This window comes from Lonchura striata, chromosome 1 (assembly GCF_050655825.1).
Source record: "Lonchura striata isolate lonStrDom1 chromosome 1, ASM5065582v1, whole genome shotgun sequence".
Lineage (NCBI taxonomy): Eukaryota > Metazoa > Chordata > Aves > Passeriformes > Estrildidae > Lonchura > Lonchura striata.
The window spans coordinates 30,671,416-30,693,128 of NC_140703.1; the positions used below are offsets into that span (position 1 = coordinate 30,671,416).

At 37.4% G+C, this 21,713-nt stretch overlaps 1 protein-coding gene across 2 annotated transcripts in view; it reads right to left on the reverse strand.

Moving 5' to 3' along the window:
• Positions 1–21,713, reverse strand: part of MAN1A2 (mannosidase alpha class 1A member 2) — a 131,801-nt gene that overhangs the window by 93,979 nt on the left and 16,109 nt on the right. For both annotated transcript variants that reach the window (XM_021549098.4, XM_021549099.4), the window contains exon 2: positions 7,897–8,152. In XM_021549098.4, coding sequence (XP_021404773.1) covers positions 7,897–8,152 — 256 coding nt within the window. The remainder of the gene's footprint in view (positions 1–7,896; positions 8,153–21,713) is intronic.

Sequence of the window (21,713 nt, forward strand, 5' to 3'; positions counted from 1 at the left end):
CCAGCGATGCAAATCAGGAATCCAAACCTCAGAGCAAACTAATTAAGAGTGAACTGTAGGGAGTTTCAGGTAGTTCAGTATTGTATGCAGATGGTCTCTGTCTTAATGGAATAATGGCACTGTGAGAGGTTACACATCAACTCCCAGTAGCTCACACTGTGTATCAGTGACATCATTACTATCAATACTTCAGAGCTAATGCCATGTGGAAAACTGCATGTTAAGAACACATTGGTATATATTCTATGGAGCTGCTCCAGCAAACACAGAGGGGACTACAGGAGAAATTATGCAAAGATGACTAATAAGAACATAACAGGATGCTCTGGCTTTCCAATTAAAGTCTCCATAGCTGAAAACACACCTATTGTCACTTGTACAATAGATTGTGTGTAATTTAAAACAGAGATCTCTTCTATCTAGCTGTAATTCATGATTTTTGCTACCAGCATTTCTGTTTCACAGGAATAAATGGCATAAAAATACAAAATTTAAAAAAAAAAAAATAGCAGTAAGGTCAACTAGATTTCATGAAGTCTTTTGATTTACCCAGTTCTGAAGATAAAAAATTTACCTGGAGTTTCACTCATTTCTGTCTGGCTGATAATATCAGGTAGTGAAATATTTCAGTATTTCTTCGATTTTTATTTGCATTTATGAGTTTTAAATACTGCAAATGTGCTAATTCATTGTTGAAAGACAGGTTCTTCTCACAATGGTCTGGAAAAAAGATATCTTTAATAATGAACACCTTCCTGAATTTTTAACACGCTTCCAATACTGCACAAGCACTGGAGAATTCTGTAATTTCCACAACTTGACTAAATTGATTCATTTTTAAAATACCCTCAAACAAAAACTTGCATTCTTCATGAGTAGCACATTTTAAGTTACTAATCAAATCAACATATACTGGATGTGCAGCAGAAATATTGCAAATGAAGCTGCACACTAGGAGTTTTATTTCCATTCTTCTGTTCTGGTAGAATACATACACCAAGCTGCAAAGCTTCTCACAGACATAAATGATTCATTTAACAAATGCAAAATGAGTTCTTTATAAAATCATTCCCACAAGCTGGGGCACAGCTTTGTTCAGGGCCACTCCTAACATGTCTGTACTGGTCAAAGTGCCAAGTGAACAATATTCATTCTAATATATAAATGGAAAACTACTTTGCCAACAGCTCCATCAGAAAGATTTTATCCTTAATTTACAGATTTCACTAATTCAGTAAAATTAAGATAAGCTTTAAAACAGTGTAGCAAAACTAACTGAAAGCCAACTTACCTGTTCTTAATTTGTCAAATTACTTTGGAAAACCCAGAACACAGAGAATCCAAATAGTGTGCAAACAAAACCAACTAATAAACAGTGTGTCTGTGTATACACATGTATAGATACAAAGAGATTTTTATACACACACACCTATAAAATGTGTGTGTATGGATTCTATACAAACATTCACACTGCAGGGAGTGTTACCTAAATACGGAAAAAGTTGGGTGATAATTATGTCCTTCAGTTTCAGGAAATAACAGAAGGAATGCAAGTCAGGAGCAGTGAGCTACAAAATACAGTGCAAAACCCTTAACAGGCATGGATTATTGTAAACTGATGCTGCAACCAGCTAGAAGTCCAAATAAATTTGACCAAGGAAACAAAGACTGTAAAGTGTCAGCAATAATGAAATTGTTCTAAATTGGGTTTAGATTTTCAAAAGAAGGTCCTCCAGTCACAGAAGGCAGCCTATTTGGCTAGATCAGAAATACTGCAATTAGAAACAATAAATGAGATTAGGTCTGAAAGTTTTATGAATAGTAACTATGAAAAGAGGACTTAGGCAGCATGAAAAGATCTCTGGATGATTAAGTAACTCTTCCTTCTACACAGCTCTTTTCTCAATAAGCACACAAATTAGAATTCAGGTAAAGGGACACACTATTTTTAGCTCAAGTTCTTAAAAGAATGAGGCTTATGCAATCTTGCTGTCTGTACATCCATCATTTGACACATACATTTTTAATTCATTTTCCAATTTCACACTTGTTTTTAAAGAGCTGGAGGAACCAGATACTCTACTTTTTGTGTTGAGTAAAAGAAAAAACATCCGTGCATAGATAAGGCAGACCTACACAAATTGCTACCCTGAGAAAAAAGCAGTTATAATCCCGCCCTTTATTCATTGGCAGCATTTAGCACACCAGTAGCTCTAAAGAAGGCAGAGAACACACTGCAATTCATGCACTCAAACAGGAAGGTTCAGAGGATATTCACAGCAAAAAGTGCATGATGATCAGAGGGTGGTATAAGGGGATATAGGTCAAAAATCCATGGTAAGTTTTGCTGCTTATAAAACAACCTGTTACTTCCCAACAGTATTAGCAGCCTCTTGAGTATCATCCAGAGATCATGATGAAAATACATTTTAATCACTTTTCTTCTTGGCACATATCTGTAAGTACTTCTGACATTGCCTCCACTAATATTAAATACATTAACTTCCTACCTTCCCTTCAAACAGGCAATATATTACAACTCTAATTTTAAAAGAGGATAAATGGGAAGTTTTGCTGAGGGAAGTTCACTGGCAAAAGAACTCAAGTCAGAACATCCCCAACTTCCCAGACAGACTTTTTCCTCACTTGTGCAAAGCATCTAAACTTAACTCTTTCTACAGGTGTCACATGTCACAAATGAACTTCAAGCTGGAAGGGACCTTTAAAGGTCATCTAGTCCAACCCAAACTATCCTATTATTCAATGACCTTTAACTCTGGTGCCTCTACTTCCTGGATGTCCATTTCACAATAACTTTTGTTTAAATGTCTTCTCCACCTTTTTTCTTTTTACCAGAAAGGCATGACACACAGGAACAGAACCAGAATTTTGCCATGTTGAGAACAGCTTATTAGAAAGATAGCACCTTGCCATCTCATCTCATTAAAAATAAGAGCTTTTAAACTGCACAAGCAAGAATGGTACAGCCAGCAGCTTCGGTCACTTCATAACCGTACCTTACCTCTGTGGACACCACACTTCCTTTGAGCTCAATTTAAAAAAGGGGTGTTTACAGTTAGCACTGTGTAATTACACGACTGCGTATCACAACAAAGAACAAGTAATAGAACAGAAGCTCCAGAAAATTCTGATTTTACAATCTATCTGAAATTTACAGCATTATTATTTAGCTCTTAAGTTTACCATGAGCACTCATGTAACATTCTGGAGAAGCTGCCTTTCAGCTGACAGGCTTAGTCAACAAACATCATCCTACCTCAGAATAGCTGAGGTTGGAAGGGACCTCTGGAGGGTATCTGGTCCCACCTCCCCGCTCAAGTAGGGCAATTTGAAACGAGCTGTCATTTCCAAGGAGGGAAACTCCACAATATCTGTAGGCAACCAATGCCAGTGCTTGGCCACCCTCACAATAAACAACGCTTTGTGATGTTCAGATGCAGCTTCCTCCCCATGTTACAGTGTGTGCCTGCCTTTGTGCCTGCCACTGGGAATCACTGAGAAGAGCCTGGCTCTGTCTTCCTTGCATCTTCCCTCCAGGTATTTTGCAAGATTCCCTCTCTTGTCCAGCCCATCTGCCTCATCATTTGCTCAGATGAGAACTCTCCAGTCCCTTAAGCATCCTCATGGTCTCCCACTGGACCCTCTCCAACAATGCTCCTCTTTCATACCAGGGAGTCTAAAACTTGAACAAAGGACTCCAGGTGTGGCCTCACCAGTGCTGAGCAGAGAGGAAGGATCACCTGCATAGGATTAGGACCATTACTGGATGAAATACACGATTTTAACAAGTATCCTAAATGAGTGCTGGCAGGAAGATAATACTGTGACACCTTAGGCTGAAATTAAAGAAAACATGAATCCTGAATGGTGTGAAAAGAACTACAAAATTTCCCTTTTTGACTGGGTAAAGTTTACCTTCCCATGGAAACAAAAATTGCTATAGACCTAATAGCACTATGTGATGATTACATTGAAACGGAAAGAAAAAAAATACTCTGAACATCTTTAAAGAGTACAATAATGGAAATTAAGTGCCAAAATTCCAAGTGCTCAACTAATTTATAGCTAATTTAACTTGGAAAGGAAGCCAATGACTTCCAAAAGACGGGATTTGTTCTTAATTTCTCCACATTAACCACAATGAAAAGACATATATTAAAGCCTTGCTGTAAAATTATACAAGTTGCACTTAAAATCTTAAAAAAAAAAAATATTTTCTCTTTTCAATATTTTTCTTCTACATAGTACAAAAAGCTAAAATATAAATACAAAGCTAAAGTGTAGCAGCAAGAAGAATTTTCAATGTGTTTGTTCTTAAAGTACCAGTTAATTAAACACCAAAGCATCTTTTAAAAGCCTGAACAGCAAGCTAATATGCCAGAGAAGTGCTATACAGCATGTATGGTAACCAAGTGGAAAACCTTCACTTCTCAGAGTTGTCATTGTGCAACTAAAATCGGCCAACTCAAATTCTCCTTTTTGAAATAATAGCTTCTTAGAAGAATATAGACAGATTATACAATTTTGTAAATTAAGCTTGAGAATACAATGTAACACTATATATAATTATGAGAACCAAATGACACAACAAAAAAAAAACCCTAGTAAGATGCAAATTCTGCTCCCAGTTGTATTCCTTGACCTTAAGAAGCTTCTCTCTCTGTGTTCAGCAAACATTCCTATTATATAAACCTTTCAAATGTTTTGCAAAGCTCTCTTAAGAGCATTACAGAAAATTTTTTTTACTTTTATATGCACTTTTTTCTAAAATCAAAAAAACGCCTTTTTAAAATATTAAACGACTGCCAAACCACTCATAAAGAGATGTTTAAAAAACAGCCTTCATCAAGCTGCTATTTGGAAAGAAAAACTGGTAATATATTTTCTGCAAAAATAATAGAAACTGAATCCTTATTTGAAAATTTTCCAGCCTTTCTCCCTAATGTAAAGACTCGTGTATTACAAACAGCCCCCATCATTCCATCCAATTCTCTACAGTTTTTCACCATTTGATAGGAGTGAAATAGGCTGTATAACATCATTAATTTTGTGAATTTGAACAGTCTAAAGCTGTTCTTTGAGAGTCAAGTTCCTCACACATGTATCAGGACAATTCATAGTAAACCAAAGCAGGTCAAATGCTGTTTTGAGATCACCAGGAATTTTGAAGACAGATGTGCAGCCTCTAAAAAGCCAGCAGCTTCCCTGAGCTGTTTTTCAGGCCTCAATCCAGGCAATCATAATGTCTAACATCAAAAATTACTTTTTTTTTTTTAATAGCTACCAGTCGTGGACATACATTAGAAATATTGTCTCCTGGAACTTGTTCTTATTTTCTGCTAAGTCTCTATCTACAAAAGTTATTTGTCTTAGTCTACACACTGGTTACATAAAACAGTGAGGGAGGACCTCAGTGATGAACGTATTTCAAAATGTACTTCACATCTCTGAAAGCTCTGCTGTCTTCTCTGAGACATGTGATGCTGTCAAAAACAGGCTTCAGGTAAAATATTATTCATTTGACACTATTAATCTAAGTTTTAATCTCAGCCACATTGTTCCATCAATGGCTCCTCAGCATTACCCTTTATCCATTCTCCCTAGTAGACCTCTCACTGCAATGTTCTATGCCTTCACACATCTAGCTGTAGAAGTGACAATCTCCTGCCCTGCATGATTCAAAAATTAAGAATTCTGGAGATTACCTGGTAGCTACAGTACTAGCATGGCTGAGTCAATGAAGGCAATTCATATAACAAAGAATTTTCAGTCATGCTCCCGTGCTCCTGGGCTGTTACAAGCACAGTGTGCGCACAAATGAAAACTGCTCAAGACAAAGGCATTATTATCCTAACTGAAGGACCTAACCACTTAAAAAATAGTCCCACAGAAACCTACGGTCTGGTAATGAAAAGCTATACCTCAGAAACCATAATAGTAGTCATCAACAAGTTATGCAATAGAAAAACAGCTTGTCACTGTGACTCACATGTAGGCTGATCATCAAAAAAAGGTGTAAGCCTTTTTACAGCACGAGGTGTGTGGCAACTGCAGCTAAGCATCACCACCTGGTGATTATTACTCACAAAATACCCTGAGTTCCTTAGAATTTGCTATACCTCCAGGTTTAGATCAGCAAGAATGGTCCAAATTTTACTACTTTTTCATGAGACCAGGAAAATTGCCATTGTACACTAGCCTAGAGCTTACCATCTCTCAGTCTACACGGACCAAACAACCTCAGAAATGCAAATATTAATTTTCAACCACCACTCCAGTTCCAGACTTGGTCTATAAGAACTTTGGTTGATTATTTATTCCGGATACTTCTTCACTGTTAGCTGTGCTCAGTAATTTTGCATTACTTGGTCAACCCATTTTTATTCTAGGCATTAAATTAATCTCAAAGGTATTTTGCTACAGTAAATCTGTAGTAAAAATTAAGTGTTGACAACCATCCCATTCACTGTTTACCCTACAAAAACATATAGAAAAGCAAACTGCTCTATATATTCTCACTCAAAATGTTTGCAGACAAATTAGTAGAGCCTTTTCAAATCCACAATTCAATTATGTTCTTTGGGAAGCAGCCCTAACTAAGCAGGGTCAAGGAGGTCCAATATTCTAGACACAACTTCCTAGGCAAAAGTACTTCTGCAGTAATCACTAACTGTAATTCCTTGCAGGGAAGGATTTGCCACTTCAGATATCCAGATTGTGACAGGACTCTATATGGAGTAACTACTACAGATAGTGATACAGCTCCACACTGTATCACTCATGTATAATAACCAGCTGCTCAATACTATATAAGAGTTGATTCCATCTAGCCATCATTAGTATCCAAAGGAAAATTCCAGCTTGGGTGATCTACCCACAGAATGGCACATAATTCAGGTACAACTCTTCCCTATGACAGGAACAGGTGTATGACAGATTTCTTTCTGGTTTTATAAGCTAAGTAAACTCAGATTACAATGTAAAAGTAGATTTATCTAATGTAAATACTAAGTGCTATTGTCCTGGACATTCTTTAGTAACAGTCAGTGCTTATCTGCATCTGGCCTGAACCATTCCTGCTGTGCTAAACGGATTTTCTGGCACAAAACTCATCACAGTGCAGGAAAGAAAAAGAATAATGAGGCTGTACAATATTTCTGCCATACTAGTTAGAAGGTCAGACTCAGAGAAATGTCTGCCAATAGTAATAGGAAGTTGGCAATGCCAGGACAAAAAGGGGCAATAAATCTCACAGCAAACCAGTAGTGGAGACGATAAGACCACAAACAGCAATTCCCATAGTGTAAGTTGCCGCAGAACCAAAAGCCTAAACAAAGATCTTAGTTTGTCTCATTTACCTGTAAAACATTCAATCAATTTAAATTTTTTAAACCCATTTAAAATTTATTTTGAAAAGTGATAATTTGGTAATTTTCAAATATTACCAGCAGGTCTTCTTTTTCCTTATCTTTTCGATCTAATGATTTGACATCTAAAAGTATCCTGTGACACAGTAAGAGATCCCATTCTTTGAAAGGAAACTCATAAAGTCATGCTCTACTTTAAAGATGCTCTTGTTACTCTTCCATGTGTTAATGACAAACTCAGTTTGAATCCATACCACTGAGCTGAATAAATTCCTTGAAATAATTTTTTAATTGTTATCCAGTGAAATATTAATACTCCAACACCAGGAAAAAAACATGCAATAATGCTGATGCTCATTACTACTTGTGCACTTCCAGTTTACTACATGACTTGTAGATTTGTTTTTCCTTCTTAAAATAAATCACAGCAACTAAATGCCATATAAATAACTGCTGTCAGACACAAGAACAGGTAGGACCACATCATCATCATCATCATCATCTTTACCTCTTTAATTTTGTTCCTCTTCTCTCGGATATCCAGGTCTGCTGGTTCTCCACTGTTTATCCCTATCAGGTTTGGTAAAGGAACAGGGGGCAGTGGCTTGCTGTCTTTCTTTTTCAATTCTTGAACTACTTTGTTCTTTTCTGTCTGAATCTCAGCTTGAATCTCATCCCGTGATTTCTTCAATTTCTCCTTAGCTTCTTCCAGAGCCTTTTCATGATCTGCTCGGATCTTATTTCTCAGACGTTCCTCTTCTTCTCTAGAGACACAAACGCTAGTCAGCATCTCACTACTAAAAACACATTGCTTACAAACTGCAGCTTCAACCGAAGCCACCTCTAAAGCTGGTTTTCTTTAAGCAAGTCTAACGATTCAGACAAGTTTACTGATTTGTGTTAGTGCACAGTCTTACACTATTTTTGCCAGGAACCCCAAAAGAACACGACACACATCCACAACACTGTAGAAAAATTTATCATAGGAATTTTTTAGATTGTCTTAACACCTTTGCTTGTCCACTCAAGAATTTAGAGTTGTACTTCAACTACAGGATCTGTGCAGAGGCACATCCAGCAATAATTCAATAATATTTTTTAAAGAAATCAGAAGGGCTTTTGTTCACTTTCTCCACAATGAATAAATCGTACACAACTTGACAAGATCTGAAGTAACCACTACAAAAAAATACAAAACAAAAAAAAAAAAAAAAAAAAACAACCGCCACTTCATTTATTAACAACTCCCACCACAACATGTTTTCCCTTCAATCCACAACTCATTGTTCCAATCAATACAGTCCTTAAAGCATCAGTCCTAAAAGGAGAATTAATTATAAAGCCATTTAGGAGCATAAGAGCTTTTAGTAAAAAAAGATTTTGATTTTGAAATTAACTCTCAACAAGACCAACATTATCTTGATTTTAAGCAGTATCTTACAGTGTGATCTTTAATGATTAGTTAAGGTTTTGAGATTTGCACATAGAACGAAGACTACTCTAAAGCTTGGCTTAAAGAGGTTATTCTAACAATAGATAAAAATGGCCCATTCCAGTCTAAAATATTTCAAGGCATCAGAAAGTCACACATCAGACTCTCAATATAGCACCACCTTATCAAGCTTCTTTAAAAAACAGAGTTGCTCAATGACTAATGTAAGCCAAAAAAAAAGGTGTAGGCATTTAAAACAAGCATTAGGTAAAAAAACTGCATTACACAAAGAGCATTTTATCAGCCCTTACATTTTTCTAAAGTGCTATTAGGTTTGCATTTAAAATAAATTATAGCAGCATTATTACCTGCAATATATCAGTACTAGGAATACAAAGCAACATTTTAATAGATGCACTGATGGAAACACTTTCAAACTGAAGTTCTTCAGCCACTTTTCTCAATATGATTCACACCACATCCATATTTCTTCCAAATAATAATAAAAAAACAAAGGACTGAGCTCCTCAATTTGACTGTCAAATCCAAGATCATTAATACTGTCTAACAGTATCAGTGCCTCTATCCCTTAACTGAGAAGCAAAGAAAAAACTTCCAAGGCAGCAAACCACTACTCTAAAAAGAGAAAACAAGTAATACCATTTAGGGTAACTTTTACTTCTACAATGACCCAGTTATATCAGAAAATAACATTCTTGTGTTCCTGAAAAAGATACTCACACTCTGTCGTGGCAGCAGTATCATGCTCAAATATCAATAACAAAAGCAGACAAAAACTTCTACCACTTGGAAGATTTGAAGCTTTGGAAAGCTTTTCCAAGGCTAGCAGAGGGCTCTACATAAGATGCAACTAGAGAGAATGAGAATGAGGTTACCAGAACAAGACATCATTCCCACAGTCATGTTCTCCCCAAGAAACAGCAGGATGTAAAGGAGCCAAAGAGGTGCTTGACAGAGAATGAGAAATCTGAAATGCTACTGAACGGTTAAGAGTCAAAATACTTCAGTGTGGGAATAATGTGTTCTGCAGGTACATTTCTCATATTCAAAATTCAGTATCTGTAGGGAATTTACTTTCTGACTAAATTCACTAACATTTTGCTGATAGATATTGAAATTATTTTTGCAAAGGATCAACAATCCTTGAAATAACTTCATTTTTATGAGGGAAAAAGTAACAGTGTATCTCAGACCTTAATAAAAAGCTGGTCAAGGTATATTTATATTAACCTAATTGCTTTACTAAAAAATAGAAATATGTTTGGTAAAACACATGGTTAACTTGGAAGTGCCTAAATACAATTCCCTGTGTGAAAAAGATTTATGAAGTTTGAGTAGTTACAGTGAGTCTGATTCACTGAAATGAGTCACTGCTGATGTGCTTTGTGCACCTTCACAACTTTGCACTATCAATATCAAGTGCCAGGAAGATTTTCCTTTTACCTTTTTTTAAGTTTTCAGTTCCAGGTGCTGCATGCAACAACCATAATATAAGTTCCATCACTCTACCAACTTAATCTATTTCTAGATTCAAACAGCATGAAACAGCCATAAATTGGAAAACAAGTTTTGAACTCACATCTGTCTACACTGCAGTAACCACTGTATAAACATACAAAAGCGGTTCATTTCTAGAGCACTATAATCCAATTAGAGTCATTAAGAAAGTTTGAATGGCACAGTCTGCTTTCCTTCAGTCACTCAGAAGAAAATAAACAGACTCAATAGATGAAAAATCCCAATGCTAACTGTATGATCAGCTCAAAGCCTTTCTTCCAGGAAGTGACATTTTGAGATAAACAAACAGTAAGATGAAGAGAAAGGTCAACAGGTATTTGAGGGAGTTTATAGGAGATAGCACAAGAGCTTCTTCTGCAGACACAAATTCTCTGTGCAATTACCACTGATGGACAGCATGAGCTACATGATAGGTCATATTCTACATGCCAGCTGAAGACATATTTTTAAATGTATTGAAGTATAAGACCCTGATAGAAGAAAAATTACACCCCTAAATAACAATACCACATTTTTCTTCTGAGCTGAATTAAGTGAAAATACAGAATAAAGTTAAGAGAATTAGAAGACTGATTATGTGTGAGCAGCTGACACCCCCTCAAATCACCAATAAGCTCCCTGGCCAGCAGAGGAAAGAGTAAGCAACAATTTAGCACATGCAGAGAGCACTATATTAAAGTACTCATAATTAGAGACCTCAGAAGGATCAATCTAAAAATATAAGATTGGAGAGAATCCCAGCATAAACACATATACCAAAACCTGTCAAACTGTTTCCGTATCCCACCCTCGCTTCCAAGCAGCAAAAGTAAACTCTTAAAATTTAAAGTATTTTGAGTAACTCTTCCAAACCTTATCTAAGAGAAAGCTACTTTCTTCTAGTCATCCATAAAGCTTATTCAAGAGTCTCAAGAGAGGTTCAAATACTACAGGAGTAGGTACTTTAAACAAAGCAATGTTGTTAAAATAACCTGTGATTAGACTGCTTTTGCCAAGAAGAACCATAAATAGATCTAATAGTTAGAACCTGAAACTAGAAACAGGTGCAAGTTTTTTAAACAATCACTGCAATAAGTTATTGCAGCTGCCTATGTAGGGACACTATATGCCCTCAAAGTGTCCACGAGCTGCCTAAATATCATTCAGAGAAGACCACAAATTATAAGGCTTGACACCCAAATCACCAACTGGAACTTAATGTGCTTTAATTATGCACAGAGTAGCGAGTCTTCTGAACAGCTACCAAGCCTCACTTGTCAAGACAACGACTTCTAACAAAAGTATTTCCTATCTGCTGTGACACAACAGGCTCTTTAGAAAGCAAACTGAAAAAAAAAAAAAAACACCTCTAAAAATTTGTTCAAATTTCTTTGTGAGATTCAAAATTTAAAAAGCTGAAATAAAAATTAGAACAGAGTCAAGAAAAACAAACAGGCCACCAGCAACTGTTCTTGCCACTAAAAAGTAGGCCACTGGCATATCATACCAAAAGGATACACAGTTTATTATCATTTGGAATTTCAGCAGCTGGATAGACAACTGTTAGAGGACATAAACATTTGTGTAAGCCTATCACTCAGAAATAGCCTCCTGTGTGGAAATCATTAACTTTTATACTTCGCTCACCCTTGATCTTCAACCGGAGGCTATTTTCAGAGACAGTGAAACAAAAAAAAACAGGCACTAACTGAAACAAAAAAGTTTGAGAGCCAGCACCTAAAAACATTTCACACATTAACTGCAAAACTTTACTCCATTCTTTCAGCATACACAGTTTTATAATAACCCCACGTATCACAACCCCATTTTCTCTCAGTATCTGGTGAATATACATTCATGGCATACAACAGGCATGGAGATACATATACTGCCCCTCACATGATTTGAGTCTGAAAGAGGAAGAACTGGAAGAACAGGACAGTTGTGCTGGGCTTTGTTCTTGCTGGATCACCCTTACTGTATGCATGGCTGTATCACTGTCAAGCATGTACAGAAAAAGAGGCCTGATTATTTTTTTCTAATGTTTGGTTTTCATCACGATCATCCTGCAAAAGTTACTACTTTCTCCCAATTTGATGGGCTGCTCTGATGCATCAGAAGTACACTCAAAGGAGTACCAGAGCAATATGTGTCTGTGAGAGCTGAAGAGGGAAGCTCCAGCATTAACAGGGAGGCTGTTACTTAGCAAGTTTTCTCTTTCGAAGCAAGTTAAGATTGTATTTATTAGACTGATTTTTTTTTTTCTTCAGGTAATGAACCAAGTCAGAGATCATTGGTTAGAAAGGAATATTTTTATTGGAAAATAAATGTATTCTACAGTTGTGAAGATAACTTTAGTGTATCAAAACCACTGTCAAAGTATTGGTTATAAAGATTTTCCAAACAAACTTTAACAAGAATATTATGCATATTTTCAACAGGATGTTTTGTCCCCAAATCATCCATCTGACAGTGTTTGTCCAAAGCACTGTTTCTAAACATATTTTCACCTTTGTTTAAAATAACCTTGCAGATTGACACGCAGGCCTACAACGCTAGCACAGGCAGAGTAAATAGATGATAACTTAGTAGGAAAAAGGTTTTGTTATTTAAAAAAATGACAAAGTCAAACTGTCTATTGTTTATGTTCTAAACTAGTTTAAGAACATTATGCTTTTAGTTATCTGCAAGCATCCTACTTGGTCACTGTATTATTAAAACAGCAATACCTACATGTGCTTATATGCACACACTATACAGTTATTTATGCATCTATATGGTGGCCTGGGAATGAAATGCTGAAATGCAGAATATTCCCCATTTCAAAGCTTCTTCCCCAAGGGAGTCAATAAAGTTCATTATGACATTAGAAGAGAACATATCTAATACACTTTGAAAAGCTATTGTTGAATAACTTTTCCATATACAGAAAACCTGTGGAAAAGAATCTGGGAATTCTGGTCAATGACAAGTTGAATCTGAGTCAGCTGTGCCCTGGCAACCAGCTGGCCAACATTGCATCAGGCACAGCATCACCAGCAGGGCAAGGGAGGGAACTGTCCCGCTCTGCTCTGCACTGGGGCAGCCTCACCTCGAGTGCTGGGGGCAGTTTTGAGTGCTACATGAAAAACATGGAGTTATCAGAGAGTGTCCAAAGCAGAACCATCCTCTGATGGTGAACAGTCTGGAGAGGAAGCCATATGAGGAGCAGCTGAGGACACTTGATCCGCTCAACCTGGAGAGGAGGAGACTGAGGGAAGAGCTCATTGCAGGCTGCAACTTCCTCATCAGGGGAAGAGGAGGAGCAGGCACTGATCTCTCCTCTGTGCTGACCAGTGATGGGACCTGAGGAAATGGACTGAAGTTGGGTTGGATATTAGGAAAAGGTTCCTCACCCAGAGGGTGTTTGGGCACTGGAACAGGCTCCCCAGGGAAGCAGTCACAGCAACAAACCTGACAGAGTTCAAGAAACATTTGGTCAATACTCTCAGGCACACAGTGTGACTTGTGGGGTTGTCCCCTCAGTACCAGGAGTGGACTCGATCCTCAATGATCATGGGTCCTTTCCAACTCAAGACACTCTATGATTCTATGATTTATTGCCCAGAAAATTACCCCACACCCCAAATTCATTGGTTTCTTTTAGACAAATATGACAGTAGAATTTATTTCTAGCAAGTGGTTAGATTTGCATATGACATGAGCACTGTTCCTCAAACAGAAGGAACATGAGACATAATCCTTATTCAACTCCTATCCCTTTCCATCTAGTTTTAGCTTTTTTCCCCTCTTGCTGTGACACTTCCTCTTGACCTCCTTCACCTTCCTACTTCCTACCTTCCTTTACTATTATTTACACCAACTTAGGCTTCACTAGTTTGCTTCCTTGGTCTTCAACAAGGGCATGGTCACTACTCTGGATGCCAGTCCTCCTCACTGAACTTGTTTGGACAATGAGAGAGAAGAGAGAATTCACTGACACAGGCACTCTCCTTGAATTCTAAATACTCCAACAAAGTCTATGCAGATCTTCTTCAAATAAAATGTCCTTCCACCTCTCTGCAAGAAATGATGCCCCTAATTGTTCTTCTTTGCAGCCCAAATCTCAGACCAAGAATCTGGGCTTTCAGCCACCTTTATCACTGCTCTCAAGACTTCTCATCTCCATGATGGAAATTCAGCTCACAGATCCCGTTTCAGATCTGGTCTTGCATTTAAACCAAAACATTAGCCCCTGACATTTCCTTGTAGATAGCTGGGTGTCACCTTCAAAGCAAATAAACTGTAACTTAACTTTTCATCTTCCTTCCATTTCTTTTGTTTAGCAGTGGAAACTTTGCCATTGTCCAGATTGCCAGTGTCTGGGCATTCTTCCCATTTCCTAGAACCTGACTACACCTAATTTATCTGCTTAGTTGCCAAGTATTTTAAATTCAGTTTTTCTTAACACATACCATTAGAAGCCCTCAGAATTTGATTGTGCTCCTTTTATTCAGCAATTCCACCAGGAAGACAAGCCACTTATCTATTGACATCCTTAGACCGCCTTTCTGTATTTTTTCCCCTGCAAGTGTAATTCATTATATGCATTTTTTTTGAAACATCCAAAAACGTGTCTATTTCCAGAAGTCTGGTATGTTAAATGCACAGATTTCTATGCTAGTCATTAGAGGCCTTCTACTTGTTACTCCTTTACTGTCTCTACCTATTTCTTTTCCTTTGTCTTCTAATTTAGGTATGGGCTTGGACACAGCTCTAGAATGAGGACAAGCAAAATCCTGGGGGAAATCTATTTAGAGGGAATTTCAAAAACAGGGATAGGATGGGCACACAGAACTTCTAGAAGGGAGTGCAGAGCTGAAGCACATCCCTTATGCATGAAATCCTCTACAAAACAAAAAGACACTTAGTATTCCTTGGTATCTTTTTGTTTTGGAACATAGCCAGGACCTTCATGAATCTTCATATGCTAATAATTTATTAATTAAGAATGGTAACATAAAAGAATGCATAGGGTTTCTTTACAACCATAATAAAAAGAATAAAACATACCTTCCAGTTAAGAACAAAACAGTACAGCTAACACTATCAAATGTTGAACATGTATAACCTTTGAAGGAAGAAGGAAAAAAAAAAGATATGCAGGTAAGGGATCATCCTTTGGGAATTATTTGCTTCCTATGTTATGAATATTTACATGAACAGAATTGATAAAACTTATTTTGAGAATCTGTGAAGTGGTGTGACCATTAGCAGAGACATTTCTTCCTCATCTCTGTTTACAGCAGCCATGTAATCCCAAAAAAAAAAACCAAACCTGAAAAAAGGACAAGGGTGCCAAGCTCAGGAAGTACTGCTATAGCTGGTACAGCCAGCTCAAGTTTTACTAGGGATGAAAAGTAGTTGTTTTCTACAAACACTCCTACACTTGCACTTACACAAGAGCAGCCAGGCATTTGTCAACGTTAAGAAGGGTCACTAGAGACTCTGCAAACCTTTTAAGATTACATGAAACTTCTTTGTTTGCAAAACAATTTACAGTATCAGCTGAAACACATTTTTCAGAAGAGTCAGATCAACTATTTCAGGAAGAAAAACAATACTTTTTATGACTACAACAGCAATTAATGCAATGTTCACAAGTGGTGACCAAACAAAATTACACATTTTCAACTAGATATAAGCAAACTCATTTAGTTTTTAGTGTCTTAATGTCATTTGGTTACAAAACCAATCATTAGAAATAGCAGTAGTTGCACAAAGATCAACAGTGTAGAGTTTTCAATCACTACAGCCCTATCAAATACATCTTTTTTGTCTCTCTTCTGCTCCTCCAGTATAAAAGAGAATACAACCACATTTGCTTCAATGCACTAATACAATCAAAAATAGGCATTATTTCAGATTTTTTGGTGATTAAAGGAACTTGAGTTAACATCTGCAACTAATTACTTCTGTGCAGAATATTAAGTGTCTGCAGAACAAGGTCTTAAATCTGGTCCAAGCTCTTACAATGCTAATATAGAGGGGAAAAATATCTTTTAGGAATCAATCTTATGCCTATAAAAAGATTCTGAAAATTCTACTAAAAGTTCAGGAAATTTAGGATCTCTTCCTGTTTCCTCAAGAAAACTGAATGAGAAGAATGGTGGTACCTTGCCCTGTATAAAACTGTTTTAAATAACTTCCTGTATCCTAGCACCATACTGATTGGAGCATCAGCTCTTCCTTTCCAGCTAGCACCCAAGTGAGATAGATTTTATTTTTTAACAGTAATGAAGATGAAATAACTTTACAAGAAATGGGAGCAAAAAATACATATAGACTGTGGGAGTAAGGAACAGAAAAAGATATCAATACTGAAGAAGAGAATTGGGTAGGGAAAAAGTTAAGAATTCTCCATTTGGAAATGTAAGGTTTATTTTGATGTGCGTTTCAATCCACCAAAAACCAGTAGGATTATTTTAATTCAGAATTAATTTGAGAAGCCCATTTTAATTAACAATGTCAAACCACTGTATTTTCTACTACAAATCAGGCTAAGTCACTGGGAGCACTGCTGTCACACAAATTTAATCATGTATATAGCAATGTATTTACACTCTACTCACTACAGTCAAGTCTAAGAAGCATGGACCAACACCTTGCATACTGTATCATTTATCAACACAAAGGATAGTTTGATGAAGGCAGAATAATACATAGCTGGTTGTGTGACACTGAGGAAGCAACGAACTGAGTTCTCGTACAAGACCAATGCATCATCTCTGCTTCCTATTAAAGAAGAAATTTTTAAAAATAAGCACATTTACATATAGGACAGGGCAGTCCCACTGATGTTGATGGCACAGATCAGATACTGAAGCATATGCTCAAGCAGAACTTAAAGGAACCAGAGTACTCCCACACACAGCATTAAGCTCTTTAATATTATTTCTAGTCTACCACTATTGCCCAAAACTATGTTTCCAATGGGGAAAAAAAAAACCCCAAATATTTAAACTCATCAACACAAGACATAAAGGAAAATAAGAGTGGTACATTCAATAAATTGGCATCTATCACAAAACTTGCTACAGAGTCTGAAGCATTACTGCATTTTCCATATCACTCAAAGCTCATATTTCACAGAGGTAACCACACTACATTCTTCACAAGCATTACTTATTTTTCTTTATTCTATACAAACTGAGTATTTCTAAACTCAAAATTTTCACCATAATTTACGAAGCTGCTTTGATAGAAGTTTTTTCAGGGGAAAAAGTTGCTAACTTAGCTACCCAACATTAAACAGAATCCTAAAATCAGTTAAACTTAGCTAAACTTAGCTAATTTTAGATTAAAAAATATATTCAAATACCTAAACCCTAAGAATATCACTAGTTTCTGCTACACCTTAATTTTCACCCTTTCAAGCACATGCAGACCCAAAAGTTGCATATGCAGGTACTACTGTACACATTTTAATGTTCTGGGGAGTGAGAAGTTTTCGACTTTTCAGAAACCTAATTCCTAAATATTTTTTACCTAAGGAAAATTACTATCAGCAACTGTTTTAGTGTATGCTCTACAGAAGGCTTGAATTACATGTTCAGCACTACACTACTGACTTGCTACTCCTTCACCCTCTGTACCACCCACATTGCCTAAGAGTTGTGCCAAGACAGGATGCTGGGTACAGGGAGGATATGAGGAAAAAACAAAAGAACAAAGTGACAACAAAGGAACTGCAATCATATATATGTGTTATACACAGTATCTTGCCCTCCCTCCTTTTCTGATATTCCTTGACCCCAGAATTTATAAATCTCTCCTTTTACAAATGATACTACCAGAGAAAAAGAAGAAGTTTCTGAAGTCATGCCAAAAAAATCTTCAGGAGTAATGGAAAGGACACAAATAATAGCCTCCAGAAACTGAAGTTCTGAGTAGGAGCTTTAGCCAGTTGAAAAAATTTATTTTGCTTCTGCACATGCACATGGTGAAGCAAAGAAATTTTTAGCACATCTATTGATGTGCATATGCCTTTGTTCAGGTTGTTCAGCCCAATAAGAGAATGATATTTGTCTGTCTCATAAGCTATGAAGAATTTTTGAACATTTCACCTCACATACAGAAACAACAATACATGAGAATCCTCAAGCAAAAGAGAAACAGGATTTTGCCTGTTACCTTCATAAAATTATAGCTTGAAAACTTTCATTCAGCAGGTATCAAAAGCTCGCTGCAATCACTGTGTAAGATTATCACAGTGAAAGCTGCATTAATTCCTTTCAATGAGAAGTGCTTCATACAAAAGCTTTAAATACTTAATAGAACAGGATAGCCTCATTCTCCACATGTGGTAGGACAGATGCTTCTGTGACATTCTACACAGATATTATAAGCTGTTCTAAAATGAAGGAACAAGAGGGGACATGAAAAGAACTAGTCCAAAAAACCCACACTAAATGCGTGATTCCAGGATGAAGTGTAGAAAGAAGAAAACTCCTCGTCTACTGATGCTTTGGATAAAAGACCAAGCAAATCGTAACACAGACCAAGAAAACTTTTCAAGCAACACAGTTAACAAGCCAACACCTCTATGAATCCCCTTTTTTTTAAATTTTATTTTGTTAAGAACAGGGTTTGAAAACTACATTTAGTTTCAAATAATACCCAGGAAAAGTTAGATACCAACTGTGAGCAGCAATATCTTACTGACTTCTAGAAGCGTCAAGTAAGCAACCTTAAGAACAGAAGCTAAGACAACAGAAAATAGGCTGACAAAAGACATTTGTCATATAGAATTGCAGGTGGGGGTAAGGGTGTGTTTTTTAAGAAAATTAAGAAGCAGCAATCACTGAAAATTATGACAATCATTTTAATATTCTTTGTTTTCAAAATGGAAATCCGTGAGCTTTTCATCATTAAGAGAATCCACCATTTCAGCCAGTAGCAGGAGGCTGTCATCCTCCATCTATATAAACAACAGAGGCAGAGAAAATACCTTGACAGGGTTTCACATATTTTTTTGCTCACAGCAAAAAAAATGAGACTCCAGTTACAGTTGCACATTATATTTAAGCTGATTAATACCTAGCTACGGACAAGTGAAAGGTCCCAACAGCAATAAGGCAAGGATCTGCTGGAAACTGAGGACTATTGGATAAAAACATGGTGAGATTAATGATAATTGGAGAACTGAAACAACACCTACAGCACAGATCACCAATGCATCCACAAGTCTTGGCAGGTTAAACTCTGGGAAGATCTTCTCTGACAAACTCAGAGGGCACCCATCTGTAGACCCAACGTCCAGCTGCAGAATTACACTGCCTTCACTGCACACCTGAGATTGAGAAATTAAGCTGTGTGGTAAGAAAATATCCCTGGGTAAGAGATACACACCATCAGCAGGGTCCCCTCTGCTGATCACCAGCCAGATAAAGCCCACTTCTTCCCTGGCATTGTCACAAGCCAGTCACCTATGGCAACAAAACTAGCACATTTCTGCAGAAACAAGAAGTGACACATAAGAATGCTTGGATGTCCATACATGCTGCTGATTTGGTAGGTTAAAGACTGATTGTGTGTGACTGAGCATTACTAGAATGATCAACTGTAACAGCTGAAATACTGGTTTACATATAAAGGATGTTATAACCCTATATTCCTTACCTTGGTCACCATCTCTGTGCAAATCATTCTTTTCTCAGGGTTTTAGTGGCCCTGTAAAAGCAAGCTCCCTTACTCCTTTTATGCTGGTACTCAGGAGACTGGGCAACAAGCCATTCAGCCAGTGGTGAGCTGAGCCAGCTGAAAAATTATGGATCATTTCAGGCCAAATCAGGTCTCCTAACTGGCTGACTGCCTAAACACTGATGTTGGGGCTAGAATACAGTCAAGATTAAATGTCTGGGGACACAGCAGAACAGGAAATGAGCTTCAAAGTGTTTAGACCTGCATGTACAAGGTGTTAAACTAAAGCCCAAGGTACAAGTAGCACGTTTTCTGCCCACAAATTCACATAGCCATTATCCGCGGCCATTTCCTACTATCACTTCCATCTATTCCATCACTCACCCATATAGTTTCCTTTTCTCTAGCTGACCCCACTGATACTGCTTCTTCCATCAGCAAGAGTCACTCTACACCATCTTAAATTTTATTTATGCCTCCCTGACTATCAACTTCCTCCAAATGTCTCCTCTCCCAAGGCCTCTGTATCTCACTCAGCCAATGCCTGCTTCTTCTTACTCCTGAGACAACAATAATCTTTTTCTACTTAGGGAAAAAAGGAAGTAAACCAAAAAGCACTATTTCAGAATTATCCTACCTTTGTCTATTTTGCTCCAAGTGCAGTTTCCCTCTCCAACTTTCAAAGAAATAAACTGCTGCTCCTCATCACCACCAAGGTCCTCTGCTAGCCCTGGCTCAACCTCATTCCTCCCCTCCAGGCTCCCATTCCTAATCAGATACTTCCTTTCCTTTTCCCACCCCCTATACTGGGAAAATTAGAACTATATTAATTGAACGAATATCTTCTTCCTGATGCCCATGTTCAAAACAGGCACACAGTAAATAAGGTAGCTCCCTCCTTTTACACTCTGGAGTCTCCTTGGTAGCCTGATCTCCAGGAGTAAGCAACCAAAACTCTCACTAACAGAAGAAAAACAGCTGGAGAAAGTTAGCAATTTAAAGCAATAGCCATGATATTGCTATAGTCTTAGTCTGAAAGTTCTTAATTGTTCAAATACCCAAACAAGTTGACAGCAAAAAACCACATACATTGAGAATGGCTGTTACAAAGTAAAAGTAGCAAGTGGCACATAATGCAGACTCAGAGATGGCAAACTTTCAGTTAAGCAGATGGTACCAGGCTTCTCTGCATGGGAAACCCACTGGCATGTCCTACAGAGCTCTAAGGAAGTGACTACCCTCACACAGATGTTCTGTCAACTCAAGCTACCACATTTCCATAATGCTATTTTAATCACCCAGCCAAAGCTGCCTTGCACATCCCAGAAGCAACATTGCTTTAAATATCTAATTCGAAGTTCACACACATTGTTCAAATTTATCTTCCTCCTGTACCAATAATTGTTACCATATGTCTGTATGGTAAATTGACACCTGTCTATCAATGTGTTTAAAATCAGAATAGTACTCAACATGCATGTTGTCATAAGCCCTACACTGAAATGTGTTGTATGGCAGAACTTGAAGAGAAAGAGGATGACTATCCTGGGATCTCCCATAGCAAAGTGAGACAAGCTCTTTGTTATGGGGGATCAACACTACTAGTGTGTGCAGCTCTGTCCAAACACAGGCCTAGAACAATTTCTTCTGACTTGTTCCTCCTGCCACCAGGACACCACTATGCACAACCCTCC